At 38.7% G+C, this 25771-nt stretch overlaps 4 protein-coding genes across 11 annotated transcripts in view; 2 read left to right on the forward strand and 2 right to left on the reverse strand.

Annotated features, from left to right (window-relative positions):
* The window catches only part of LOC307139196 (uncharacterized protein), a gene marked incomplete at its 5' end in the record, with an annotated part of 23215 nt that extends 15347 nt beyond the window's left edge, over positions 1–7868 (reverse strand). The window contains one exon of the mRNA XM_079838086.1: positions 7774–7868. Within this exon, the coding sequence (XP_079694212.1) occupies positions 7774–7868 (95 nt within the window). The remainder of the gene's footprint in view (positions 1–7773) is intronic.
* The window catches only part of gtf3c6 (general transcription factor IIIC, polypeptide 6, alpha), a 1355101-nt gene that overhangs the window by 128827 nt on the left and 1200503 nt on the right, over positions 1–25771 (reverse strand). The gene's annotated exons all lie outside the window — the stretch shown is intronic.
* On the forward strand, positions 7029–15801 carry tnfrsf1a (tumor necrosis factor receptor superfamily, member 1a). Of its 2 annotated transcripts, none has more exons than XM_079837531.1 (10): positions 7029–7415; positions 7780–7902; positions 8796–8928; positions 9203–9331; positions 9752–9901; positions 10006–10090; positions 11003–11079; positions 11405–11553; positions 13965–14082; positions 14194–15801. In XM_079837531.1, the coding sequence occupies exons 2-10, from the start codon at positions 7867–7869 to the stop codon at positions 14493–14495; spliced, it is 1179 nt and encodes a 392-aa protein (XP_079693657.1). In that variant the 5' UTR covers positions 7029–7415; positions 7780–7866; the 3' UTR covers positions 14496–15801. The 2 variants fall into 2 exon arrangements, with proteins under 2 accessions (XP_079693657.1, XP_079693658.1); XM_079837532.1 differs by having other exon boundaries at positions 7198–7415; positions 7833–7902; positions 14194–15789.
* The window catches only part of plekhg6 (pleckstrin homology domain containing, family G (with RhoGef domain) member 6), a 29198-nt gene continuing 21235 nt past the window's right edge, over positions 17809–25771 (forward strand). For 2 of the 7 annotated variants that reach the window (XM_079837462.1, XM_079837463.1), the window contains exons 1-5: positions 17818–17894; positions 21948–22143; positions 23082–23213; positions 23345–23497; positions 25589–25684. In XM_079837462.1, coding sequence (XP_079693588.1) covers positions 17875–17894; positions 21948–22143; positions 23082–23213; positions 23345–23497; positions 25589–25684 — 597 coding nt within the window. In that variant the 5' untranslated portion in view covers positions 17818–17874. Of the gene's footprint in view, positions 17895–18819; positions 18950–21481; positions 21519–21947; positions 22144–23081; positions 23214–23344; positions 23498–25588; positions 25685–25771 lie in introns of those variants that run through there. The other 5 variants (XM_079837464.1, XM_079837461.1, XM_079837459.1 and 2 more) reach the window with 5 other exon arrangements.

The following is a 25771-nucleotide window of genomic DNA, read 5'->3' on the forward strand; positions in this document are numbered from 1 at the left end:
AATGATATCTAAGTCATTCAATATTATTATTATAATAAATAAGCATTGTTAAAAGCCAGACACTTTAGTCTTTAAAAACCATTTGCTATGTAGTGACCTTTAATTTGGAGTAGAAAAACTGGGAGTGACTTTATTGCATCAGAGGTGTGTCAGTTTGCTCACAGCTGATTGGTCAAATTTCAGTTTGATCTCTTATCCAGAACATAACCTGCCTGGAGCAGGTTAGCCATGGAGCTTAAGTTACTATGGAGATGAACACTGCTAAAAGCCAAACCACTTTAATGGTACCAAAAACCCAGGATTGGCACAAACTAAGGCTAAACATATCTGGCTAGCCAGCTAAACCGGCTTCATGGTATAGGCCCCCGGTTATCCCGGTATATTTTTATGTTGATATGAAAAATTGGGTAGCTTTAGCAATATAGCGGGTGAATTATGTATATTACGATGTTATGATGAACTATATGCCATTCTCCACTGACGTTCTATGATGTTCAAAGCTGACTGATACTGAAGGCCGACTGAGATGGCAAACGGGAACATGGTTTGTGGAACATTAGCAACAAATTATTAGCTGTTTAATAACGTAGTCAAGCAAAAGGATAATCATATTAATACCGGTATGTGTCTGATGTTGTAAAGAGCGCCATTGTGCAGCGTTTACCTCAGTAAGTTGTATTTCTGAGCTTGTGGTGGCAGGGATAATTTGCATATTCATGAATCTGCTTATACTAAATGAAGCAATGGCGTAGAGTTACATTCAAGCTATTTTAAGGCACAAAGAAAAAAAACTTTCACAGGAATATTCACAGGTGATTAAAGATGAGTTTTAAAGGATACAATTATTGACTAGGGGGACTTTCAATCTGATTTTATGTATGTGTGTGAAGATGGGGGTGTGAAGTGTGCAAGTAGGCTATGAATTATGTAAGTGTGAACTCGCTTGTGAACTCGGGTGAAAATGTACTGTATAAAGAGCAAGGTGACTAGACGAAGGTTTGTCTTGGAGTTGCATTTGTTGCTACACAGTCAATAGAATATTTGATAATATATTATATGTAAAAGACTCTTAGGATACTTTGATTCGCAGGGGGAGCATCACAATGGGCTGCCAGTTAAAACACAATGAAGCAACATCCATTTAAAGTTTAATACAGAATACATATGTAGTACATATTGGTCATTTCATAGGTATACACAAAGATCAGGCATAGCATCCCAGCAGTCACCGGACGTCAATATGACGTCAGATTGACGTTGGACCCCAACGTCGGACAGACGTTGCATTTTGGTTGAAAATGAAAATCGGGTTGACGTCAGAACGCAACATCAGATTGACGTTGGGTTCTGACGTCAACCCAATTTTTATTTTCAACCAAACTGCAACGTCTGTCCAACGTTGGATGTTGACGTCAATCTGATGTTGGGTTCTGATGTCAATCTAACGTTGGGTTCTGACGTCAACCCGATTTTTATTTTCAACCAAAATGCAACGTCTGTCCAACGTTGGGTTCTGACGTCAATCTGACGTTGGGTTCTGACGTCAACCTGATTTTAATTTTCAACTAAAATGCAACGTCCGTCAAATGTTGGATGTTGACATCTATCTGACGTTGGGTTCTGACGTCAATCTGATGTTGGGTTCTGACGTCAATCTAACGTTGGGTTCTGACGTCAACCAGATTTTCATTTTCAACCAAAATGCAACATCCGTCCAACGTTGGATGTTGACATTGATCTGACATTGGGTTCTGACGTCAATCTGACGTTGGGTTCTGACGTCAACCCGATTTTCATTTTCAACCAAAATGCAACGTCCATCCAACGTTGGATGTTGACGTCTATCTGACGTTGGGTTCTGACGTCAATATGATGTTCGCTTGAGACATTGCCTCAACGTTAGATTTTGGTTAGTTAATACCACAACCTAAAACCAACAAAGGATCAACGTCTAATGATGTTATAATCTGACGTCAATATGATGTTGGCTTGGGACGTTGGTTCAACGTTAGATTTTGGTTACTTTACAACACAACCTAAAAACAACTAAATATCAACATCAGCTGACGTTGGTATTGGACGTCAAATTAACGTTGGCATTAGACGTTGAGCTGACGTTGAATTTTGGTCACTTGACGTCACAACCAAAATGTAACCAAATATCAACGTCTTATGACGTTGTGTGCCTGCTGGGATTATGATTATGTTAGTCCCCCTTTTGCTGCCGAAAAGAGTCCTGACCCGTCGAGGCATGGACTCCACTAGACACCTGAAGGTGTGCTGTGGTATCTGGCACTAAGATGTTAGGAGCAGATCCTTTAAGTCCTGTAAGTTTGTTCAGCACATCCCAAAGATGCTCGATTGGATTGAGATCTGGGGAATTTGGAGGCCAAATCAACACCTCAAACTCGTTGTTGTGCTCCTCAAACTATTCCTGAATCATTTTTGCTTTGTGGCAGGGCGAATTATCCTGCTGAAAGAGGCCACAGCCACCAGGGAATAGCGTTTCCATGAAAGGGTGTACATGGTCTGCAACAATGTAACCCAAAATACCCAAGGTTTCCAAGGAGAACATTGCCTGTGGCTTGCCTTCTTCCAATAGTGCATCCTGTTACTCACGCACCCGGCCATCCATGTGATGTAAAAGAAAACGTGATTCATCAGACCAGGCCACCTTCTTCCATTGCTCCGTGGTCCAGTTCCAGTCCAGTTCAGTTCATGGTCCAGTATGCTCACGTGCCCAAGAGCTGCAGTTTTGGAGATGCTCTGACCCAGTCGTCTAGCCATCACAATTTAGCCCTTGACAAACTCGCTCAAATCCTTATGCTTGCCCATTTTGCCTGTCATAATGTGATTTCTAAACTTATAGAGAATATGAATAAACAAAGATATATGGTAAATCAACAATATCATAAATAATTCAGAACATACATATTACAGACAAGCCAAATTAATATAACTCACATTGTAGCACCATATGAAAATTCCAGCGCAGCAAAGACAAAAACAAAGAGAAAATGGCTGCTCTACTGAATCAACCCTTCTTAAAGGCCACTTATTGGAGTCACAACAGGCTGTAGATGTCAACAGTGGGTGGAGCTTCAGTGACATCAACAGTTTCATAGGGATTTTCAACATATATATGTGTATATGTGTAGGGGTGTAACCCCGGTGTCCTGGCCAAATTCCCTCCATTGGCCCTTACCAATCATGGCCTCCTAATAATCCCCATCCATTGAATTGGCTCTATAACCCTCTCTCCTCTCCACCAATAGCTGGTGTGAGGTGAGTGCACTGGCGCCGTTGTATTATGGCTGCCGTCGCATCATCCAAGTGGATGCTGCACACTGGTGGTGATTGAGGAGAGACTCCTGACATAGTTGTAAAGCGCTTTGGGTGTACAGTAGTACATGAAAGCGTTATATAAATGCCTCATTCATTCATATATATATAAAACAATAATTGATTCATTTTGCAGCAAACCCTGCGGGTGCAGCCTGGTTGGTCAAGCTAATGAAACAGCAGGATCTTGCCATTTGAGCAGGCAAAGTGTCTGTGGTTAAACAACCTTGTGAAGAGTGGAATCAGTTATGCTTTTTATGCGATCATGTGCTGAGGTGAGAACTCGCCTTTCAAAAGTAACTTTGTACCTCCCAATATATATATAAACTCCATGTGTAATTATCATCGTATGTTGCAAATGAAATATCAAAACTTAAAATCAATAGCCATCAAACTTTAATACTTAATTTGAATTAGTCTTTGCACTGTTACAGAACAATCTGTAGACATTTTTACAATCTCCATGGTTACACTGCAGGTCACGGGGGAAATGGAGACAGGATGTGGTTTCAGAGGTGAGGAAATAATTTCTTTGCCTCAGCAGCTAGCGCAACATTCTGTCTGCTATAATATAAAAAAACTTTTTCCTCAACCTAGCAGTGAACAGTTTAAGAGCCTTTTTGGCTCATATTCCACCTAGTGAAAAATCAATATATACAAAACTTGTAACAGGGAGAGCTATGAAATGATTTCCTCAGTTGTTATGCTATGCAAAAAAGTATGTATATGAGACATTTTTTTACGTGAAGTCTGCAGTGGTATGAGAATGTGCCATTACTAAGGGATAATTCACTCATAAATGAGAATTCTGTCATCATTTACTCACGCTCAGGTCATTCCGAACTCATAACGTTCTTTCTTAACACAAAAGGAGACATTTTGTATGTACTCCTCTTTGCATGCATTGACAATGAATGGTGACTGAAAATGTCAAGGCTTAAGAGGGACAAAAAACCACCATAATGTATGATAAAAGCATTCCATATGACTGGTTTTCTGACACCATTGTGACTCTTCATGAGAGTAGAAATACACATCATCCAGTTGTGCTCAAAAGTTTAAACCCCCCTTGCAGAATCAGCAAAATGTTAATTATTTTAACTAAATAAGAGTGTTAATACAAAATGCATGTTTGTTTTTTTTTTGTACTGTCCTGGATATTTTACATAAAAGAGGTATACATATAGTTCACAATACCAAACAAAAAAAAAGGTGAATTTATAAAATTGACCCCATTCAAAAGTTTACATACCCTTGATTCTTAATACTGTGTCGTTACCTGTTTTTTGTGATGGTTGTTCATGAGTTCCTTGTTTGTCCTGAGCAGTTAAACTGCACAGGGGTATGTAAACTTTTGAACATGACTGTACACTACTAGATGTGTTCCCAAAATTACCTCTGAATATCTTGCCAAAATCTGCAGGCTGGCTCCAACTTTTGGCAACTGGAGTCAACTCACCCATACTGCTATTCAGGGTAAAAGTCATATAGGCCTATGTATTCTAGCAAATTTTAGCGATGTCAGATCTTCTCAATGAATCGGTTGATCCTACTTACAAAACCATCTTGAAAGATTCGATCTGACCTGGTTCTCAACTTCAAATCACTTAATCAGTAATCCGGATGCAGGTTGCAACCATTAACCAAAACATTCTTAAAAATGTATTTTGTTTTAGGAAGAAATAAATTTTATTTTTGGGTGAATTATGACTTGAGTTTTCTTTCATTCTAATATGTAGCACAGAGAGTTTGATATAAAGACTACACTGTAAAATCGAATTAGTTGCTTAAAGGGGCTATATGCAACTTTTTCCCCAAAATAAACGTAACAATAGCCTTTTTATTTTACCATTTATGACTCAAAGATCTCCTGATGAGCATACTGACACCTTGTCCGCTCACAGTGGGTGCACCTAAGCCTGTATCCTATTTTTCCTATTTTCTGTCGGGTCGTTTTTTTCCCGCGCTGTCTGCGGATGTGACGTCACCACCGCTGCGAGAGCGAGCAGAAAATAAGAGCAGTTCTGTTTTTTGGCCACAGGTGTCAGTCGCGAGTTTAAATTTCAGAAAAACGCATATAGCCCCTTTAAAAAAAGAATGCAAACCGATTGCCTTAAATAGGAATAGTATGTTGAACTGCGTAGTTACTACAGTTCACTTACACAAGACCTCTAATAACTAAAACAATAACTGTAGAGTACTTGATAATTTACATTACATTTACTCTTGACTTAGTATAGCCCATTGTTGTTATCAGTACGTTTACTTGGACAACAATATTCCAATATTAACCCGATTAAGAAAATACTCTGATTAAGAAACTAAACAGCGATTGCTGATTACCTCCTGCTAAAGTCATACTCGAAATAAACACAAATCGAATTAAAACATGTGGAGTATTCCTATTTTAATAGCATTATCAAAGTGCTTTATAGACATGTACATGTACACCTTAATCACACTATTAACGTTGTGTGGGAGTTTTCGCCACATTTTGCCACAGGATACATAAGCACACGGCAGTGGTCAACCGTTTGACAGCAAACAAGAGAGCATGGCTTCAAACTACTCTCTCCCACCAGTCCTTACTTCGTACTCTCATCCAGTATCTCCAAGTCGTGGTGCATGAATGAAATGTTGCTGAATGAAAGTACAGAGGAGGCCGCCGTTGTGTATTTGCACGTATAACACGACGAATTGTTAACTGTACTTGAAGCTTTCGTAAAATTTTAAATTAAACACCCAAAAACTGTATATGGTACACCATAACGAAGACAAACTGTATGTTGATATGTGGAATTTTGGAGGGAACGTCGGACAGCGTGGCATGGGGACGTAATTACATGTGACACATCTATGTTCTGTAACATGCAAAACGGGAACATGAAAAGTATATTGTAAAAGCAATTAATGTAATCACTTTAACCAGTATATTGTCATATTCAGAATAAGGTCAATAATTCGATTACTGCTTCCCATGTAAATGTGGTCATTGTTGTGTTTTGCATGCTGAATGTAGAAGTCTGTGTGTTACTCAAGCATGCAAGATATTATCACAACTATAGAGGAATACAAATATAAATCATTGATTGACATGAAAAATGAGTTAACGATTTAGTTAGAAGTTAGGTCACCTTTTAAAAGCAACCTTACTTCCCTTCCTTTGAAACCAAATAACTGTGATATCTTGTTGAATCACTGCATTAATAGGAAGAGAATTGCAATAATATAAATGACGTTCCAAGTGTCCAACCAAAGGGAACACTAATCACCATAATGGTGAGTTCAAACAAAAACATTTTAGGAAAATCAACATCAATTTATGAAGTGAGCTTATGTGCTGTTCTCTCAAAATCTTCAGTTGTATTGACAATTCAGCATTCATGATGACTTTGGGAAATGAGTGAATGCAACTAGAAAAAGATAACTGCAGAAGTTGGGGAAATGAGTGAAAAGCCTATTAGGAATTGATCAATGTGAAGAGTGTAAGGGTTAGAACAACTGCTGGATTTTAGAGGTATTAGGGTAGGCTGTATGATAAAGTATATTCTGTTTTATTGTTAGTTACAGTCTTATTACTAAGTACTGACTAATATTAAACTATAGGGATAGGGTTGGTTGGGATTAGTTGCATGTAATTATGCATAATGTAGCCTACTGTTATTACTATGTAGTGTAACAAGGACACTGTAAAATAAAGTTTTACCCAACATAGCAATAACTGCTTTAATACTTTAACTATGAAAGTTGAGCACATTGTGTGTCCTGCAATGTGGCGCCATCACGGTGCAAAGACTGTGCCTTTCTCAGAGCTGTAAAATAAGTACTTTCGGTTTCATCCCGCCGCTCGAATTCCTTCACGAGAACTGGCACGCGAGGAGGAGCGGACTTATTGTGACGCATAACATTTCCAGTAAAAGACTGCCCTTCCTTCTCCGAGGAAATGGACGGTGGCGATACTGCACAAATCTCACGTTTTTCATCGCTTTCCTATGTTTTTTGCTAAGTGGAGGATGATAAAAAAAGTTTTGGGGAGGATAATAAAGGAAAACGTTGGATCGCCATGAGTAGAGGTAAGGTCACGCGCTGTCCTCTGTTCAATTACTGTACGGAACTATGGCTATTGGCACTTTCAACAAGTGTGAGCGTCGAGACTGTACCGTCCCGAAGGGGTAAAACGGGGGAGAAAGTTTAGTGTTTTGTAGTCTACATGTCTATGGGGGTCTAACAGTTACAAATCGATATTTGATACTGTGGTTTATATCTGATTTTTCAGTTTCTCATGTTGGCATGATTTCGCAACAGGTTAGGCTAACGTTACTCTGCTTGCTTGATATGCTATACAAGGAAATCAGAGTTCATGAAAACTGTTGCTTTTTCTTGACTATATAATGTTGTAAAATGAACTGTTTGGAAAAGATTTACTCTTACTTGCAGTTGTTCCCCGCTCCTCTTCTTTCACCCACCGATCCATCGCCCTGTCCGGATAGCGTGTTTGGTGATGTAGCGCCCTCTACAGCGGCCATGAGGACATGTCAGCGGTGCGCTTATGTATTGCTGGTAAGACAGGATTTGAAAAGCATTTACTCAGCACAGCAGTATAAGCCGTCATTTTCAAAAGTGCCCAGGCTATCGTCTAAAATAACTGTAAAAATTTGTAGTGGTATGTTTTTTATCATAGCTGACTATCATAAGGGGTGTTTTGATTTGTTAAATATTCGGTTTCTACTTGAATGGAGCACACCGGTCAGGTTCTGTGATTTATTTTGAATGGTAATGTATAAACCTTTTAAGACAGACATGAGATTTTTAAGTGATGATGTTTGCATTTGTAGAAGCCATGACATGTACTTTAGTTTTAAAAAATGTTTCCTGAAAAAGAACTACCTTACCCATAATTCTGAAGAAATATCCACCAATCAGAGAAATCACTTTTTTGTATTGTACATATAGTCCATTCCTTCAACAACAACAAAAAAGTATGAGACTCTTTCATTGATGGCACATCTAAAGGATAAGACATCTAACTGATAAGACATGCAAAATATCATTTTTAATAACCGGACACTTGCCAAATTAAATGTGACATGCAACAAACATATGAGATTGTGTAATAACAATGTAGTATATTAATATATTAATCATTTATTATGTATTTGGTCCTACTGTTAATAATAAAATTTGTAGGCAGTAGGCTACTTAGTAAACTAATTTATTTTCATAATAAATACAGTCTAACCAAACAATGAGTGAAAAAGGAGCTATTTAAAATTGTGAGATATTACTTCTGGTTTGATCACCACATTTGAAATGAAAGGTCAAGCAGAGTACATGTAATTGTGGGATACAGTATTGTGTTCACTCTGCACATAATATTAACTGCATGCTGTTTCAAGCATAGCCAGTCATTTCCCCACACATGTTTAACCCAAATGTTCTTGTGTTCCCCACAGATTCTAATCAGCCAATCATATACAATATCAAATTTTGAAATTGGTGGACCCAAGAATGGGAAAGAAAAAAAATGTCAGGAAAATCAATACGTCAGCAAAAAGGAGGGATTCTGCTGTGATAAATGTCATCCAGGTAAAGCTAAATTAATTCAATGCTTTAGGTTATAGATGTGTAATGTGTCAAAAGAATTGCTGTTTATGTCCAGTTTATGTCCTTTCATTAAATTATGTGACTGCTGTGGTTTATTTTGGATAGAAGAACATTTATCATATAATGGAGCAACACTGTTAGCATTTAGCTTATATGGATAATGTAGCAACGGTGTGTGTTTTCCACAGAAATCTTTTGTTCAGCTTTCATGGATGTTTTTTTTTCTCCTCCTTTCTACCCGTGTTCCCTACTTTAGGGTTTAAGTTGGCAGATGAATGCACTCAAAAGAACACAAGGTCAAATTGTGAAATATGTAAGAATGGAACCTACATGGAGAAATCAAATTACTACCCAAACTGCTTCAGCTGCCAGCAATGCAACAAACGTAATGCCATTATAACATTCATTTTTCATATTTCTTCTTTGGATGGGATAGTTCACCCAAAAACTAAAATTCTGTCATAATTTACTCACCCTCACATCATTCCAAATCTGGATGACTTTCTTTCTTCTGCGGAAGATATTTAAAAACAATGTTTGTTCATACAATGATTGTCAATGGGGTAGAAAACAACATTGGACCCCACTGACTTTAATTGTATCGACCAAAAAAAAAAGCAATCTTGCTTTGGGTTCCACAGAAGAAAGAAGGTTATAAATGTTTGGACGGACATGAGGGTGAGTAAATGATGATTTTTGGATGAAAGTATCCCATTACGTGGATAATTTTTAAAAATTTCACACAACTAACTAATTTGATCTTTGCCATGTTTTCATATGTCTTTCATCTGTCACTTATCCACAGCACATTCCATAGAGAAATCAGAATGTACAATATATACCAATAGGGTTTGTAAGTGTGAGGATGGATATTACAAGAAGATATTAGGAGACTTGGACTGGGAATGTTCTCGCTGTAAGGTTTGTGGGCCTGGGCAGATGAAAACCGTGGAATGTAAGTTCCTCAAGCTTAATTAAGCTTTATAAATTAAATAAAGATATATTAATCTTATATTTACATTGTAGGATACCCTTGGTTAATGTTTCCATTTTTGTCAGGTACTGAGGAACAGAATAGTAAGTGTGAGTGCAAAGAAGATTATTACCTTGCTGCGGAGAAGATGTCCTGTGAGAAATGTGTCGAGTAAGTCACATTGCGGGCACTTGTTTTATCTATTCAATTGTATGTTAGAGTATTCCTAGCATGTTGTTGCTAGTGTTCAAGTGTATTGAATTGCTCCCTGAAGATTATTTTAGTGGCTAATTAAAGGAACATTCCACTTTTTTTGAAAATAGGCTCATTTTCCAACTCCCCTTGAGTTAAACAGTTGAGTTTTACCGTTTTCGAATCCATTCAGCCGATCTCCGGGTCTGGCGGTAGCACTTTTAGCATAGCTTAGCATAGATCATTGAATCTGATTAGACCGTTAGCATCTCGCTCAAAAATGACCAAAGAATTTCGATATTTTTCCTAATAAAAAACTCGACCCTTCTGTAGTTACATTGTGTACTAAGACCGACGGAAAATGAAAAGTTACGATTTTCTTGGCCGATATGGCTAGGAACTATACTCTCATTCCTGTTAGCCTATTTTCAGGCGCTGCGTAATATCATTGCGCCACTGCACCCATGGTACGGCAGCAAAGTTCCTTGATTATTACGCAGGAATGAGAGTATAATTCCTAGCCATATCGGCCTAGAAAATCGCAGCTTTTTATTTTCCGTCAGTCTTAGTACACGATGTAAATACAGAAGAGTCAAGTTTTAAATAGGAAAAATACCTAAACTCTTTGGTCATTTTTGAGCGAGATGCTAACGGTCTAATCAGATTCAATGATCTATGCTAAGCTATGCTAAAAGTGCTACCGCCAGACCCGGAGATCGGCTGAATGGATTCGAAAACGGTAAAGCTCAACTGTTTAACTCTAGGGGAGTTGGAAAATGAGCCTATTTTCAAAAAAAGTGGAGTGTTCCTTTAACAGATCAATTAAGAGATCTGAATAACATTAGACATAATAATCAACATGTTTATTAAAGTTTTCTCTATGCCCTATAGATGTCGGGAGGGGTGTGAAAACTTCTGCATAGTCAGCACTCCACCAAACGTTAAAACCGTCATCACAAAAAGTCCAGGTGAGTACTAATCAACAAACATCCAAAATGTGAGTCCATCAGAGACAGAAACTGAGTCAGTTGTCTGATAGCTTTCCTCATATTGTGGATGCCAAACAGGCCACTCTTGGCAAACTATGTAGAGTGTATCGATAAAGAGAACCAGTACAGACATCTCTGAAAAACATGAGCAATCTTGGGAAGTCCCACCTAGCGTTCATGTTCTTTTGAATTTGCCCTGCCATGACTAAGCAAAGTGTATCACAAAAACAACATGTGCCTTCAGGCAAGAATTGTTGAGAGGTGATTTTAATTTTTTGTGTTTCTCATCATATTGATCTTTCAGACAAATTACATCAAATACTGGTTCCCGTTTGTGCTTGTATCACGGTTGTAGCATTGGGAGTGTTCATGTTATATGAAGGCTTCAGACTTCGTAGGAAGAGGATTCGTGCATTGTCATCGCAGTCATCATCACCTGCTCACGAAGATCAGGTACAATTCTTGATTAACCTATGACAAACATTGACACCGCGCCGTTTTCCTCCTCAGCGTGAATGATTCACATTTGATGCTAAACACATAATCACTGTAGTGCTGTCTTCAGAGAAGATGATTCAGTTTTGAAGATAAATACTAATACGTATACTTTTTTGCAAAGTTTTCTATTTGGACTCTTAACCAACCTTATTTCCCGTAGTAAAAAATAATGATAGATAATAACAACATAATAGCACAACATAATGTCTTTCATAAATAAATGCTCAATTGGTGCTGTATATGCAGTTAAAACCAGAATTTATCCAGACGCCTTCAACATTTTCTCACATTATCAGAGTTTATTCACTATAGTTTAGAAAATGGTAATAAAACATGACAAGAACTTAGAGTTAAACTGTGTCAGAACAAATTCATATTGATAATGTCAGATAACTTTCATAGAAAGGTATGTAATGGATTACAATCAACCAATCAGCTGTTAAATTTAAGTACACAATTAGATAATACCAATTTAGGTCAACCAATTACCAATCAATGCTTAATTTTGTCATATTAGATCGAAATATTCTAAAGATCGGAGTCATCACGGGTTTATTGAGGATGCCATGTCGATGAGGCAATTTCAGCGGGAGTCTAATTGACACGGTCTCTGCTGACTCTTCAGGGATGCGTTGGTCATGGCTGGGCGCAGGACCACCATCTGATCTAGATACGGCCCGGATCCGGCTTACTGCAGTAAACCTCGGGATAAACAGAGAGACTAATATTAGCGTAGATGCCATTCTTTTTATGATGTAATGAGTACATCAGGTGTTATGGGAAGTGTTCCCGGTTGCAGCTGACCTAGTTAATGCAGCCGAACAATCATTTAATTGAAAAAGTGTTTTATGTGTATGCCATAGTAAAGAGATGTGTTTTTAGTCTAGATTTAAACTGACAGAGTGTGTCTGCTTCCCGAACAATGCTAGGAAGACTGTTCCTTAGTTTAGGTGCTGAATAAGAAAAGGATCGACCGCCTGCAGTTGATTTTGATATTCTAGGTATTATCAACTTAACAGAATTTTGAGACCGCATTATACATGAGGGAGTATAATGCGTTAAGAGCCCGCTCAAGTACTGGGGAGCCAAACAATTTAGTGCTTTGTAAGTAATAAGATAAGTAAGCAAGATTTTAAAATGTATGCAGTGATTTATAGGGATCCAGTGCAGTGTTGACAGAACCGGGCGAATATGGTCATACTTCCTGGTTCTAGTAAGAACTCGAAATGCTGCGTTTTGGACCAGCTGGAGTTTGTTTAATAAGCGAGCAGGGCAACCACCCAGTAGAGCATTACAATAATCTAGCCTTGAGGTCATGAACCAATCAGAGCAACGGTGCGACGCATAGTTGTCAACAGAACTCAACTGCAGTGCACGAACGCTAGAAGAAGTAGAAGAAGATGAGTGTAAACGATCTTGGCCTGTGTTGTAAAAAGAATTTAAGGATACACAGAGTACTTACCAACACGATCATCATTTTTGAGAGAAATAGTAAAGGTGAATGCATATACAAGTTCTCCGTTTAGGATTAGAATGAATTAAACCCAAGTGCTCTTTGGTGTTTATCATCTGTCCATCATTATATAAAGCCCCCCCTGACAATTTGATTGGTCCGAACAGCTTCTGTTCGGGAATAGTTGCTCCACAACGGATCAAGCCCAGACTGAATTTCCCGAACTCAAATGTTGTAGGCTGGGCTAAATTTGGCTGGCATCCAGGCTACCGGTTTCCCCCACAGTCCAAAAACCAACATGGTCTCACTCCCAACTTGTCACATATTGATGCTTGGTCAGGACCCTTGACTTTTCAGCTCACAGGGTACGTAATTTTTCGACGCGCAGGGTGCTCCATTGATTTCAATAAGAAACCTTTGGCGTGGGAATGTTATTGTCATGATGAAATTATATATTGGGTTATGATTTTGCCATTATGACATGTTGGAGTGTGATTCTCAATTTAATCTAAATGACCAATGGCATCAACTGAAATCAATGGACTTCCCTGCACGTCAGAAAATGATGCCAAAGGGGTACCCTGTGCCGAGGGGTCCTGACCTAGCGTCAATATGTGATGAGTTGGAGTGAGACCGTGTAGCAAAAAACCAACAGTATAGGTGATTGAATCGGAGATTCTAAATTGTCTGTATATGTGAATGTGTGTGTGTGTGTGTGAGTCCCAACTCATGTAATGGGGAGGTTTGGGAAAGACCTGGCGACCTACCAATGAAAAAATCATCGCCAAGAAAATTCACAGACATTATCTCACATATTTGCCCATAGAATCACCAAAAGTTGGATACGACTGAAATGAATGATAGTTTTATGCATGTTATTAAGTAATTATGTTTTTTTTTATGTTCTCCACAGACATTGATTATCACTGTGCCACCAGACACAATAAATGAGAGCGTTCCTTTCACAAATCAGCCGTGCGAACCAGAACAGCACAGAAAACTCCCAGACTGTGTCCCAAGAGAGATCAAAAGTATGTCTGTGTGTATTTGTTTCGACTCACAAATCCCTGGACGCTTGAGAAATTACAGTTGAAAGATGATTCATGTCTGTTGTCCGTCTCTCCCCATTTCTTTCTCTGTAGTTCACGAGTTCTTCTATTTTGTGCTGGACGAGGTCCCTATCGGACGATTCAAAGAACTTGTACGTCGGCTTGGTGTTTCTGAGCAGAACATTGACAGGGCAGAACAAGACCACCGGAACTGCAAGGATGCCCACTACCAGATGTTGAAGGTTTGGAGTGATAGTGGCAACGGAGGAGGGAACAATGTCTTGCCCTGTCACTGCATCCAGAAGTTCATAGAAACACTGAGGGACATGTATTTGGTTAACTGTGCAGACAACATCGAGAACAGGTTCCTTTCACAAGACACAAACGCTTCATAACAAGGCCATCGGAAGAGAATGGAGAACAAGGCATTAATAGAGATCTCAACCTTCCAATAAGTTCCACTAGATTCTCTTGAGAGTGGAAGTGCATCTTCAGCTGTATTACTGAATAACACCATGTCATATTTCCAGTCGTCTGAAGATTTCACACTAAAATGTTATGTTATGTTTTGTATGTATATATTCGTTCAAGGCTTTGTCTAGTGCTGTTAAAGTTTTTATATCTGAACAAGAGTGGTGGGGTGTTTCAAATGTAATAGAGATGACATAATCATGGATATTCTCTCCCAGTTCTCCTTATAAAAGCAGAAAACTCACAAAAACATGTACAGGTCACATTTCACAATAATAGAGAATAACACTACTGTTCAAAAGTTGGAGATCAGTAAGGTTGTTTATTTTATATATTTTTTTAAATAAGAATGTTATGTTCACTAAGGCTGCATTTATTTGATCAAATTACAGTTAAAACAATAATATTGCGCTGTATAATTTTCATTTTATTCTTTCTTACGATTTTAGCAGTCATTTCTTCAGTCTTCAGTATTACTTTAAGTAATCAGGAAGTTTCTTTTAACTTTTCGGAGGCGTTGAAATGTGACCTGATCATGTTCTTGATATGTTTTATGAGATTTACCTACTAACGTCCTAAACTGTATAAAGGAAGGAAACGTAAGAGGTATTTTTGAAACGAAAGCTGTCTTTAATTGCATTTGTATTGCCATATGTTTTCTATGTATCATTCCACAGCCATCACACGGCTTTTGATATGGTGCTTCAGCCAAAATAATAGCATTAAAGTTCAATGCATGTGCAAATATAAAGATTTGACCACAGATGATTCATATTATCAAGATATCAAAGTAAATCTTGTAGATTTGTTAGATGAATATGCTAATAGGTGAATTTAGCATTTTCTAGTTTGCAGTGTTTGAATGTTGCTTAAATGTCTTTCAAATGTTTTTCCTTCTCTCCAGCTGAAATGTTTTTATTAGATAGTACATATATTAGGCTCATGTCCCCTAGGCAGCTCTATTTTTTATTAAACTTTTATCAAACTGGAAAGCAGGTCTCTTGCTTTAGAACAGCAAAACTTTTCATCTCCCTTTCACCAACTTGGGTTTTTATACTTTTACTTTCCATCGTTTCACTTAAGAAATGTGAAATATTGTATACAAGCTCATTTCTGCGCATTCATATCTGTGCATGCTTAAAAACAAAAATATACCCAGATGTCCCCAAAACCTACTTAAACATTTGCAAAATATAAAACATATTTTTTTTCGAGCCTACTGATATCATTCACTTTTTTTCTGGTGACTTTTTTGTACTAAAATGATATATTATTGATATATAAAATGATGCACCGATCAGGCATAAGAGGTGAAGTGAATAACACGACACCTGATAGTGGGTGGGATATATTAGGCAGCAGCAGGTGAAAAATTGGCAAGTGTACGGATTTGAGCGAGTTTGACAAGGGCCAAATTGTGATGACTAGACAACTGGGTCAGCATCGCCAAAACTGAATCACTATCAAAAGTGGTCCAAGGAAGGAACAGTGATGAACCGGCGACAGGGTCATGGGCGACCAAGGCTCATTGATACACCTGGGGAGCAAAGGCTGGCCCGTGTGGTCCGATCAAACAGACGAGCTACTGAAGCTCAAATTGCTCAAGAAGTTAATGCTGGTTCTGATAGAACCGAAAGCGGCAAAAGTGGGCACGTGAGCATCAGAACTGGACCACGGAGCAATGGAAGAAGGTGGCCTGGTCTGATGAATCACGTTTTCTTTTACATCACGTGGATGGCTGGGTGCGTGTGCATCGCTTACCTGGGGAACACATGGCACCAGGATGCACTATGGGAAGAAGGCAAGCCGGCGGAGGCAGTGTTTTGCTGGGAAACCTTGGGTCCTGCCATCCATGTGGATGTTACTTTGACATGTACCTACCTAAGCATTGTTGCTCATGTGCCCACTGTTGGCGCTTTCGGTGGTGGAGAGGGGTCAGCATGGGCACCCTGACTGGTCTGCGGCTATGCTGCCCCGTACGCAACAAACTATGATGCACTGTGTATTTTGACACCTTTTTATCAGAACCAGCATTAACTTCTTGAGCATTTTGAGCTGTTTGATTGGACCACACAGGCTAATGAGCCTTGGCCGCCCATGACCCTGTCGCCAGTTCACCACCGTTCCTTCCTTGGACCACTTTTGATAGATACTGACCACTGCAGACCGGGAACACCCCACAAGAGCCATCACAATTTGGCCCTAGTCAAACTCGCTCAAATCCTTACGCTTGCCCATTTTTTCTGCTTCTAACACATCAACTTTGAGGACAAAATGTTCACTTGCTGCCTAATATATCCCACCCACTAACAGGTGCCGTGATGTAGAGATAATCAGTGTTATTCACTTAGTCATAATGTGATGCCTGATCGGTATATATATGTGTGTGTGTGTGTGTGTGTGTGTGTGTGTGTGTGTGTGTGTGTGTGTGTGTGTGTGTGTGTGTGTGTATTTTGAAGTCATATGTGTAATTTGCGTTTCATTCAAAGTGATTCCCATTTTAGATAAAAATGATTGTTAGTAGCCTCTCTTGAAAAACCTGGTAGTACAAGCTTTAATGAAAGAGCCCACCAACACTAAATCTACTAGTGTTTTTTTAGCAGGCCCTTAACCACTATAGACAAGGACCGCCCAACCGTGTCGTCCTTTGATGAAGGTGTTTGTGTAATTATGTCTTGATGCATGTCTTTTATGATCTTTGCGCTATGTTGCTTTTCTGCATTCCTATCCCCCTGAATGATATGATTATTATCGTTGACTTACAGTACCACACAATTTTTACTATGGGCATATTTTAAAAGATGATAAAATGGCCAAAACATTTTTTGTTGATGCCAAATATAGGTACCATTATGCCGATGGGTTTTCCTTGGGTAAACACCTATCAAAACCCACCAGACATGTTCATTTCCTGATTGGACACTAAATAAAATGCATCTGATCTTTCTTCCTTATTGTGTGTGCATGTGTGTGTATTTGTGTGTGTGCACATGCTTGTCTATGTGGGACTAAATCACAAATCTATCATCACTGTCTAAACAATTATAACTCTACATGTTATGTTCCTTAGATCAACAGCTGGTTGGTTGTCAATCACATCAGTAAGCACTAATGACCCAATCAGGTTTATCTGCTCAGGGTGCAACCAGGCCGGAGATCTAAGACTGAAGAATCCCGTCTCACTTGCTCAACCTGTTACTGAAGGAAGGGTTAAAGAATAACGAAAAAGGGAAAGACACAGAGGGCTCAGTCAGGAAGATAAGAGGGAGAGAAAGAGACCTTTAAGATGTCTGTCTGAGGGAAATGGAGACAGATAAATCCAGGTATCTATTGAGATAGACTTGCTGTGTGTGTGTGTGTGTGTGTGTGTGTGTGTGTGTGTGTGTGTGTGTGTGTGTGTGTGTGTGTGTGTGTGTGTGTGTGTGTGTGTGTGTGTGTGTGTGTGTGTGTGTGTGTGTGTGTGTGTGTGTGTGCGCCGTGCGTGCGCTTATGTGTGTGTGTGTGTGTGTGTGTGTGTGTGTGTATTTGTTTTTGTGCTTACTGAGGACACAAATTTGTATAATGACAGGTATTACGACATATTAAAATAGCTTTAAAAACATACTAAACAATGTTTTATTAAAAATGTAAAAATGCAGAATGTTTCCTTTGATGGGTAGGTTTAGGGGTAGGGGTAGTGTAGGGGGATAGAATGTACAGTATAAAATCCATTACGCCTATGGAATGTCCTTACTTAGATAGCAAAACAAACCTGTGTGTGTGAGTGTGTGTGTGTGTGTGTGTGTGTGTGTGTGTGTGTGTGTGTGTGTGTGTGTGTGTGTGTGTGTGTGTGTGTGTGTGTGTGTGTGTGTGTGTGTGTGTGTGTGTGTGTGTGTGTGTGTGTGTGTGAATAGGGATAATGTCTGAAATAAGAATCACATCTAAATAATACAACAACAACAACAACAACAACAAACACAGTACTAGCCTAAATATACGTATGCTGCAGATTTCGACTTATTTGGGACGCTTAAATTATTTGTATATCACTGATTTTGTTATAACTGTAAGTTTACGCCATGTTATGCTTTTGTATAAGTACAAATGTTAATTTGCAAACATATGTGCATGTGTATGGCGGCGTGTGTGTGCTCGTGGTCGGGGTGTTTTACCTTCAATTGATGACGGATGATAATGTTGACACGTTGAGTTTGAGCGGAATTGGTGTATTGCCAAAAAGTGATGTCAAACGTGGGCGGACTAGATGTTACTCAGTCTCAGTCTGCGAGAGTGCGAGTCTTATGAATCACACATTAATTAATTTCTTGCCCGTGAGATTCATGCCTGGGTAAAAATGACTCACCTGAGTTACAGCGAATCGTGTGAATCAGACCTACGGGTAAGCTAACTAGCTATGTGTGTGTGTTAATAAGCGTCAGCATATCTGTCCATGTCAAAGTCGCTTGTAAATTAATCGTGTGTGTGTGTACCAACTTAACTATATTTTGGGGACACATTTGCAACTAAACATGACAAAAACTCCAAAAACCTTCTTTTTGGAACGTTCTCATTTCTAAAAACAATTCAACAACAACACAAAAAAACAGTTAAGGTATTCCCAACGTTGTGTCGATTTAAATGGATGGCAATTCCATAAAACTTTGACCTTGTGCATGGTGAAATTTTTTTGCCCCATGAGGAAAAAAGCTAATAAATCACACAAAATTATGTTTTTTGAAAATGTGAAAATGTAGCCTAGTTTTCTGTGATGAGTATGTTTAGGGGATAGAATATACAGTTTGCACAGTATAACAATTATGTAAAGTCCTCATAAGACATGAAAAGCCAGTGTGTGTGTGTGTGTGTTAGCGTGTCTGTGTGTTTAACTATATTTAATAGAAACTATAGAACTAAATTTGTCTCCAGAAGTGAGCTAAACATAGGGATATCTGGGGATGTAGCCTACTCAATTGTAAAAACAAGTCATGCATAAAATAATAATAGTAATCATTTAAAGGGTTAGTTCACCCAAAAATGAAAATTATGTCATTAATTACTTACCCTCATGTCGTTCGACACACGTAAGACCTCCGTTGATCTTCGGAACACAAATGAAGATATTTTAGTTGAAATCTGATGGCTCTGAAAGGCCTCCATTGGCACAATGTACTTTACACTCTCAAGACCCTTAAAGGAACTGTATGTAAGAAATGTATTTCAATTAATCATAAAATGGCCCTGATATGTCAATAGACATTAAGAAATCATGTTAATTTAAAATACTTATATCACTGACAACGGTTGTCCGGCCAAGATATTGTCATTTTAAAAGTGAAGTTGCAGCCCTCAACTGATGTTGATGTTGACATGTTGTGTTTTGGCCTGAAGCGCCACCCTCCGCCTATCTACCAATCACGAAGTCATTAGTGTTTCTGCATTCGGGTTGCCAGCTCTGCTCTAGTTACCACAGCTGCAGCTGTAAACTTTTTGGATAAACAATGTCTAACTTTACGAAACCTAAACGACCTCGTTATGAATCAGAAAAACTTGACAGTGTCCGAAATAAAACAAGGATTTGTATAAGAGATGCCTTTGAAAGATGGAGACGGCTGAAAACGGAGAATAATTTGAAGACTGATGCCAACGTTGCTAATTTTCTCCTGGACAGGTTAAGGTTCATCTAAGTTTGGCTAACTTGTACTTAATGTAAATGGACATTTCAAATATTCATGACAGTCGAATAAAGTTATGCATGTTCGTGCAAAGTAACGTTAGGTTAGCGCAGATGGAGGAGGTGGGTCATTGAATTGAAAAGGTAACGTTAAGGAATTGTTTGGTAAATAAAAACGGCGAGTCGTCATTGCTAACATTAGTAATGCATTATCAGAGCCCGTTTCTCTGTCATTATGCTGGGACGCTGAGGAAAACAACAGCACGCCTATTATGGCAATGTGAAAACGTATTTGAGACAGTAGCCTAACGTTACCTCGGTAAAAATTATTCCTCATTCGTTCTTCGCATATAGTGGACAAAACATGCTGCAAGTTGACCTGTATGACCATTGCTAATGTTATTTAGCTTTGCTGTAATTTTACTATAATATACTATAGTATTTTTTCATGTGGGAATGTACTGTCACATACGAGCGTTCATATTTACGATTATATTTGGCTAATCGCCATTAGTACATTTTTGCGATTCATAATTACTTCACAAAACATCGCTCTTGAAGCATAAATGTGTACGACTCGTCACTTGCCATTGAAAGCTCCTTGTAGCAGCCTACGTTCCTGCTGGATCCTGCAGCCTATCTGGCAACCGCGAGTCAGGGGGAGGGGGAGAGGGATACACCGCTCAACAGTAATTTGAAAGTGATTGCAGTACCAGTTTTGGCCACAGTCCTACATACAGCTCCTTTAAAAGGTAAAGACGTCGTTACAAAGTCCATCTCACTACAGTGGTTCTACAATAACTTTATGAATCAGCGAGAATAATTTTTGTGCGCAAAAAAACCCTAAATAACGACTTATATAGTGATGACGATTTCAAAACACGCCATCATCAAGCTTCGAAGAGTTATGAATCAGTGAGTCGAATCATGATTCGGATCGCGTGTCAAACCGCCAAACTGCTGAAATTTGGCGATCCAAACTGCTGATTCGACTCACTGATTCATAACGCTTCGAAGCTTGATGATGCCGTGTTTTGAAATCGTCATCACTATATAAGTCGTTATTTAGGGTTTTTTTGCACACAAAAACTATTCTCGCCGATTCATAAAGTTATTGTAGAACCACTGTAGTGAGATGGACTTTGTAACGACTTCTTTAGTACCTTTTAAGGGTCTTGAGAGTGTAAAGTACATTGTGCCAATGGAGGCCTTTCAGAGCCATCAGATTTCAACTAAAATATCTTCATTTGTGTTCCGAAGCTCAACGGATGTCTTACGGGTGTCGATCGAAATGAGGGTAAGTAATTAATGACAGAATTTTCATTTTTGGGTGAACTAACCCTTTAATTTAACTTTATATAGAAGTCATCATTAGCTCAATTTAAAAACAAAAGACGTCAATGGAAAATTATTGAAAACCCACCATTATAGAAAAACAAGTGTGTGTGTGTGTGTGGCATGAGATTTTGAGATATAAATGTCACTGCAGTGGGCTTCAGAAGACTGGTATCAGTTATTTCCAGCTGTGGTTTAAAGTGTGTTACATTGTTATGCATTATACACATTGATAAATGAAGCATAGCATGACTTTTTTTTCTGTAATCATTCAATTCTGCCTCTACTTTCTGATTTGCTTTCCCTGTTTATTCTTTCTCTGTCTTTCATCTTATTCTCGTTCAAGTGTTAAGCTATTCACTTAGTGTCTTATCTTATCTGTGCACATTAGTAATCCATCAAAAGGACCGGAACTGAGCAATGTCATGGCCCCAGAGGAAACGGCCCTTGTTGACAAGAGTGACAGACAGGGCGAGGAAGAGAAAGAGGAAAACACTGTCGTTCATGATGGAGTTATTGCAGTACCATCAGTCAGCCAGCGGAGGGCAAAAGAGAAACTCCGATACAATACTATAGGCTACCACCAGGTACTGAATTCATGAGATTCTCATTCAACACTTGGTCATGTTTGCAGTATGCAGATGCTTTTATCTAAAATAAATTATCTTGCTTTGCATTTTGGATCATAATGTGATGATCAAAAATAGCAAAAAATCGTAAAAAAAAGTAAGTAGCCTACCTACAACTTATACTGTTGTACTCCAGATAGCACAATGAATAACAAAAAAGTGTAATTAAAAAGATTACATACTTGAATAAAAAAGTAATTGGGGTATACTCTTTTATTATTAAAAAAAAATCAGTGAATGAGTTGGGCTAAAACATTTATACACATTTGAAACTCTTTTGTCAACCAATATGCTGAAGAAAAACAAAAGGAAATAATATCATAAAGTAGACCCCTAAAAACCAATCATGGCTGTGTGTCAAGGTCATTAATATTAAAATATTAAACTTTTTACTACACAACAAGGTTAGTTCATATTGTATGTACAATATAATCTGGAGCAACTTAGGGCCAAATTCAATCATTAAAGAAATATTCATCAATAAATAAAGTTGTTTATTGTTATTATTTTAAATAGGCTTATACGGTATGTTTTTCAAAAACATGAGACCAACGTGAATATTTACAAAAACTTTTAAAATAAAATTACATTTATTTTCTTTATTTAGGAGACCCTTATTTATCATTGAGTCTTTTATCTGCATATTTTACTATTCAGTCTTTTTACTAAAACAGAAATGTCCACTGCTTTCATTCTGCAGCGTAGTGGTGCTCATGTTCAGAAGTTTGGAGAAAATGCCATATGTGTGTCCTCAAGTGATTTAACCAAGTAGAACAAGAAACAATGTCCTTTGTTGGTCATGGAATAACATTTGTATCAACCAATCAATGTCCTCTGCATATTTAGGGCTATATGCTTTCAGTTCAGCTTGTCACATATCAAATTTGCATTGTCAGAAAAAGAAGCAGAGGTCAGCTGTGGACTTTTCTACCGTGAGCAAGGGAACATCTGCCGGTGGGAAGACCAGAGGCGCATTAAAGCAAGCGCTTTTCAGCCAGGCAATGTCTGACAAAAATGCCACGTTGGAGGTAATTTATTTTCTGCCTAAATTGGGTAGGCCCAACATGATTATGCTGAAGGTACATTTTCTGACTGCATGATGTATTCGCACTAAACAATTTTTTTTATTACATATTTATTACATATTTATCTCTCTCAGGATCAATCAGGTGGTGTACAGGGGCAGGTGGATGCACTGAAACAAGTTCTGGACTCTTTCAACATACCTACTGACCTGAGGTGGACATGGGGGGAGGGAGGTACTGAAAGAACACTGGAAAAGAGCTGGACAGACATAGTGCACTCTCATGAGGTATGGATGGATAGAGAGATAGAGAGAACTAGAGGGAATTGGGAGGGGAAAAGATATTTGGAACTTCCAAAACCCAACACACACTATATTGACAAAGGTTTTGGGACGTCTGCCTTTACACACACATGAACTGAGTTGGCCCACCCTTTGCAGCTATAACAGCTTTAACTTTCCGCAAGGTTTACGAGTGTGTTTATTGGTAATTTTTGACCGTTCTTCTATAAGCGCATTTGTGATGTCAGGCACTGATGTTGGACGAGAAGTCCTGGCTCGCAGTCACTGCTCTAATTCATCTCAAAGGTGTTCTATCAGGTTGAGCTCAGGACTCTGTGGATGCCAGTCAAGTTCATCCACACCAAACTTGCTCATCCAGGTCTTTATGGACCTTGCTTTGTGCACTGGTGCGCAGGCCATCCCCAAACTGTTCCCACAAAGTTGGGAGCATGAAATTGTCCAAAATGTCTTGGTATGCTGAAGCATTAAAATTTCCTTTCACTGGAACTAAGGGGCCAAACCCAACCCCTGAAAACAATCCCACACCATAATCCCCCCTCCACCAAACTTTACACTTCAACAACAATGCAGTCGGGCAAGTACCGTTCTCCTGGTAACCGCCAAACTCAGACTTGTCCATCGCATTGCAAGACAGAGAAGCGTGATTCATCACTCCAGAGAACACGTCTCCACTGCTCTGAGTCCAGTGGCGGCGTGCTTTACTCCACTGCATCCGACACTTGGTGATGTAAGGCTTGGATGCAGCTGCTCGGCCATGAAAACCCATTCCATGAAGCTCTCTACGCACTGTTTTTTAGCTAATCTAAAGGCCACACAAAGTTTGGAGGTCTGTAGCTATTAATTCTGCAGAAAGTCGACGACTTGTGTCCCTCAGCATGAGCTGACCCCGCTCTGTGATTTTACGTGGCCTACCACTTCATGGCTGAGTTGCTGTTGTTCCCAATTGCTTCCACGTTGTTATATAATACCACTAACAGTTGACCGTGGAATATTTAGTAGTGAGGAAATTTCACGAATGTACTTTTGGCACAGGTGGCAACCTATCACGGTACCACGCTTGAATTCACTGAGCTCCTGAGAGCGACCCATTCTTTCACAAATGTTTGTAGAAGCGTCTGCATGCCTTAGTGCTTGATTTTATACACCTGGAAGTGATTGGAACACCTGAATTCAATGATTTAGAGGGGTGTCCCAATACTTTTGTAAATATAGTGTCTTTCTAAAGGGACAATTTCAGATGGGATAAAAAATTATTTCAATGCTTTGCGTTCTCTCCAACACGCTTTTTTGCTTTCCCTGAGAATCTTTGCGCTCGCTCATAAAATGTTTGCATTCTTTCGTAAACCTTTTGCGTTAGAAACTTGATGGAAATAATGTGGTGGGAGGAAAAACATTCATGCCATGTCAGAATTACCGTAATTACGAGATTCCGACTTGTTTTCACGTCCTCGTAGAAATCGGAACTTGTAACCTTTTTTGAGAGCTCCGATTTGTACTGTGTGAATGCTGACCACTGCAGACATATTTTGGAACTTGATTAGTTATGCTGCGTTTCATTTACCTAGGAAGAGGGATGTCATAGCTAGAATAGGAATGACTTCACACCCGAGTCGACTGTGTTTCAGTAAACAGGTCGGAAAATTAAGATGGATGCCTCCAGACAAACCTTTACCTTTAGCCTACAGTACAATCAAATAAAAAAAGTGATATTTTGCACAATACTGACGTATCATGTCCACAAATAGATGTTGGATAGTGTGCACCACTGCTGAGACACAGACAAACAGTTACCAAGTTGTGATTCTGACTTGAAAAGTTAAAAGTTCCTACTAGGAACTATGAACTAGGAATTTCCCTCTTTCGAGGACAAAATGGAACTCACCATTAGATAATGAAATGATTGGTGATGTCTGCCAAAATAATAATATAATCATGCTCAGTAAGACCAATAATCAAAATCAATTTTGATTTCATGTTGACTATAAAATGCAGTGTGCAGAACAGAGAAGACATGAAAGTATGTTTATTGTATGGTGGAGTATTAATGACATTCTCTATTTCTCTCTTTCTTTGTAGCTTATGTCAAAAACCCAGCGACACCAACAGGAGGCGCTGTGGGAGTTTCTTAATACTGAGCTTACCTACATCAACAAACTCACTGTTGCCAGAGAAGTAGGTCATAACATTACAGCTATTTTTTTATAATGGATTAATTACAGTTTATTTGATCAGATGTAGACAATCAATTCACAATAACAA

Source organism: Gobio gobio (assembly GCF_949357685.1).
Source record: "Gobio gobio genome assembly, chromosome: 15".
Classification (NCBI taxonomy): domain Eukaryota; kingdom Metazoa; phylum Chordata; class Actinopteri; order Cypriniformes; family Gobionidae; genus Gobio; species Gobio gobio.

What these genes read in the sequence shown, in the direction of transcription:
- tnfrsf1a (XM_079837531.1), top strand. Translation starts at nt 7,867, where the DNA reads ATGAGGACATGTCAGCGGTGCGCTTATGTATTGCTG. An exon ending in TCCTGTGAGAAATGTGTCGA is followed by an intron (nt 10,091 to 11,002) that starts GTAAGTCACATT and finishes TATGCCCTATAG; the next exon opens with ATGTCGGGAGGGGTGTGAAA. An exon ending in CGTCATCACAAAAAGTCCAG is followed by an intron (nt 11,080 to 11,404) that starts GTGAGTACTAAT and finishes TTGATCTTTCAG; the next exon opens with ACAAATTACATCAAATACTG.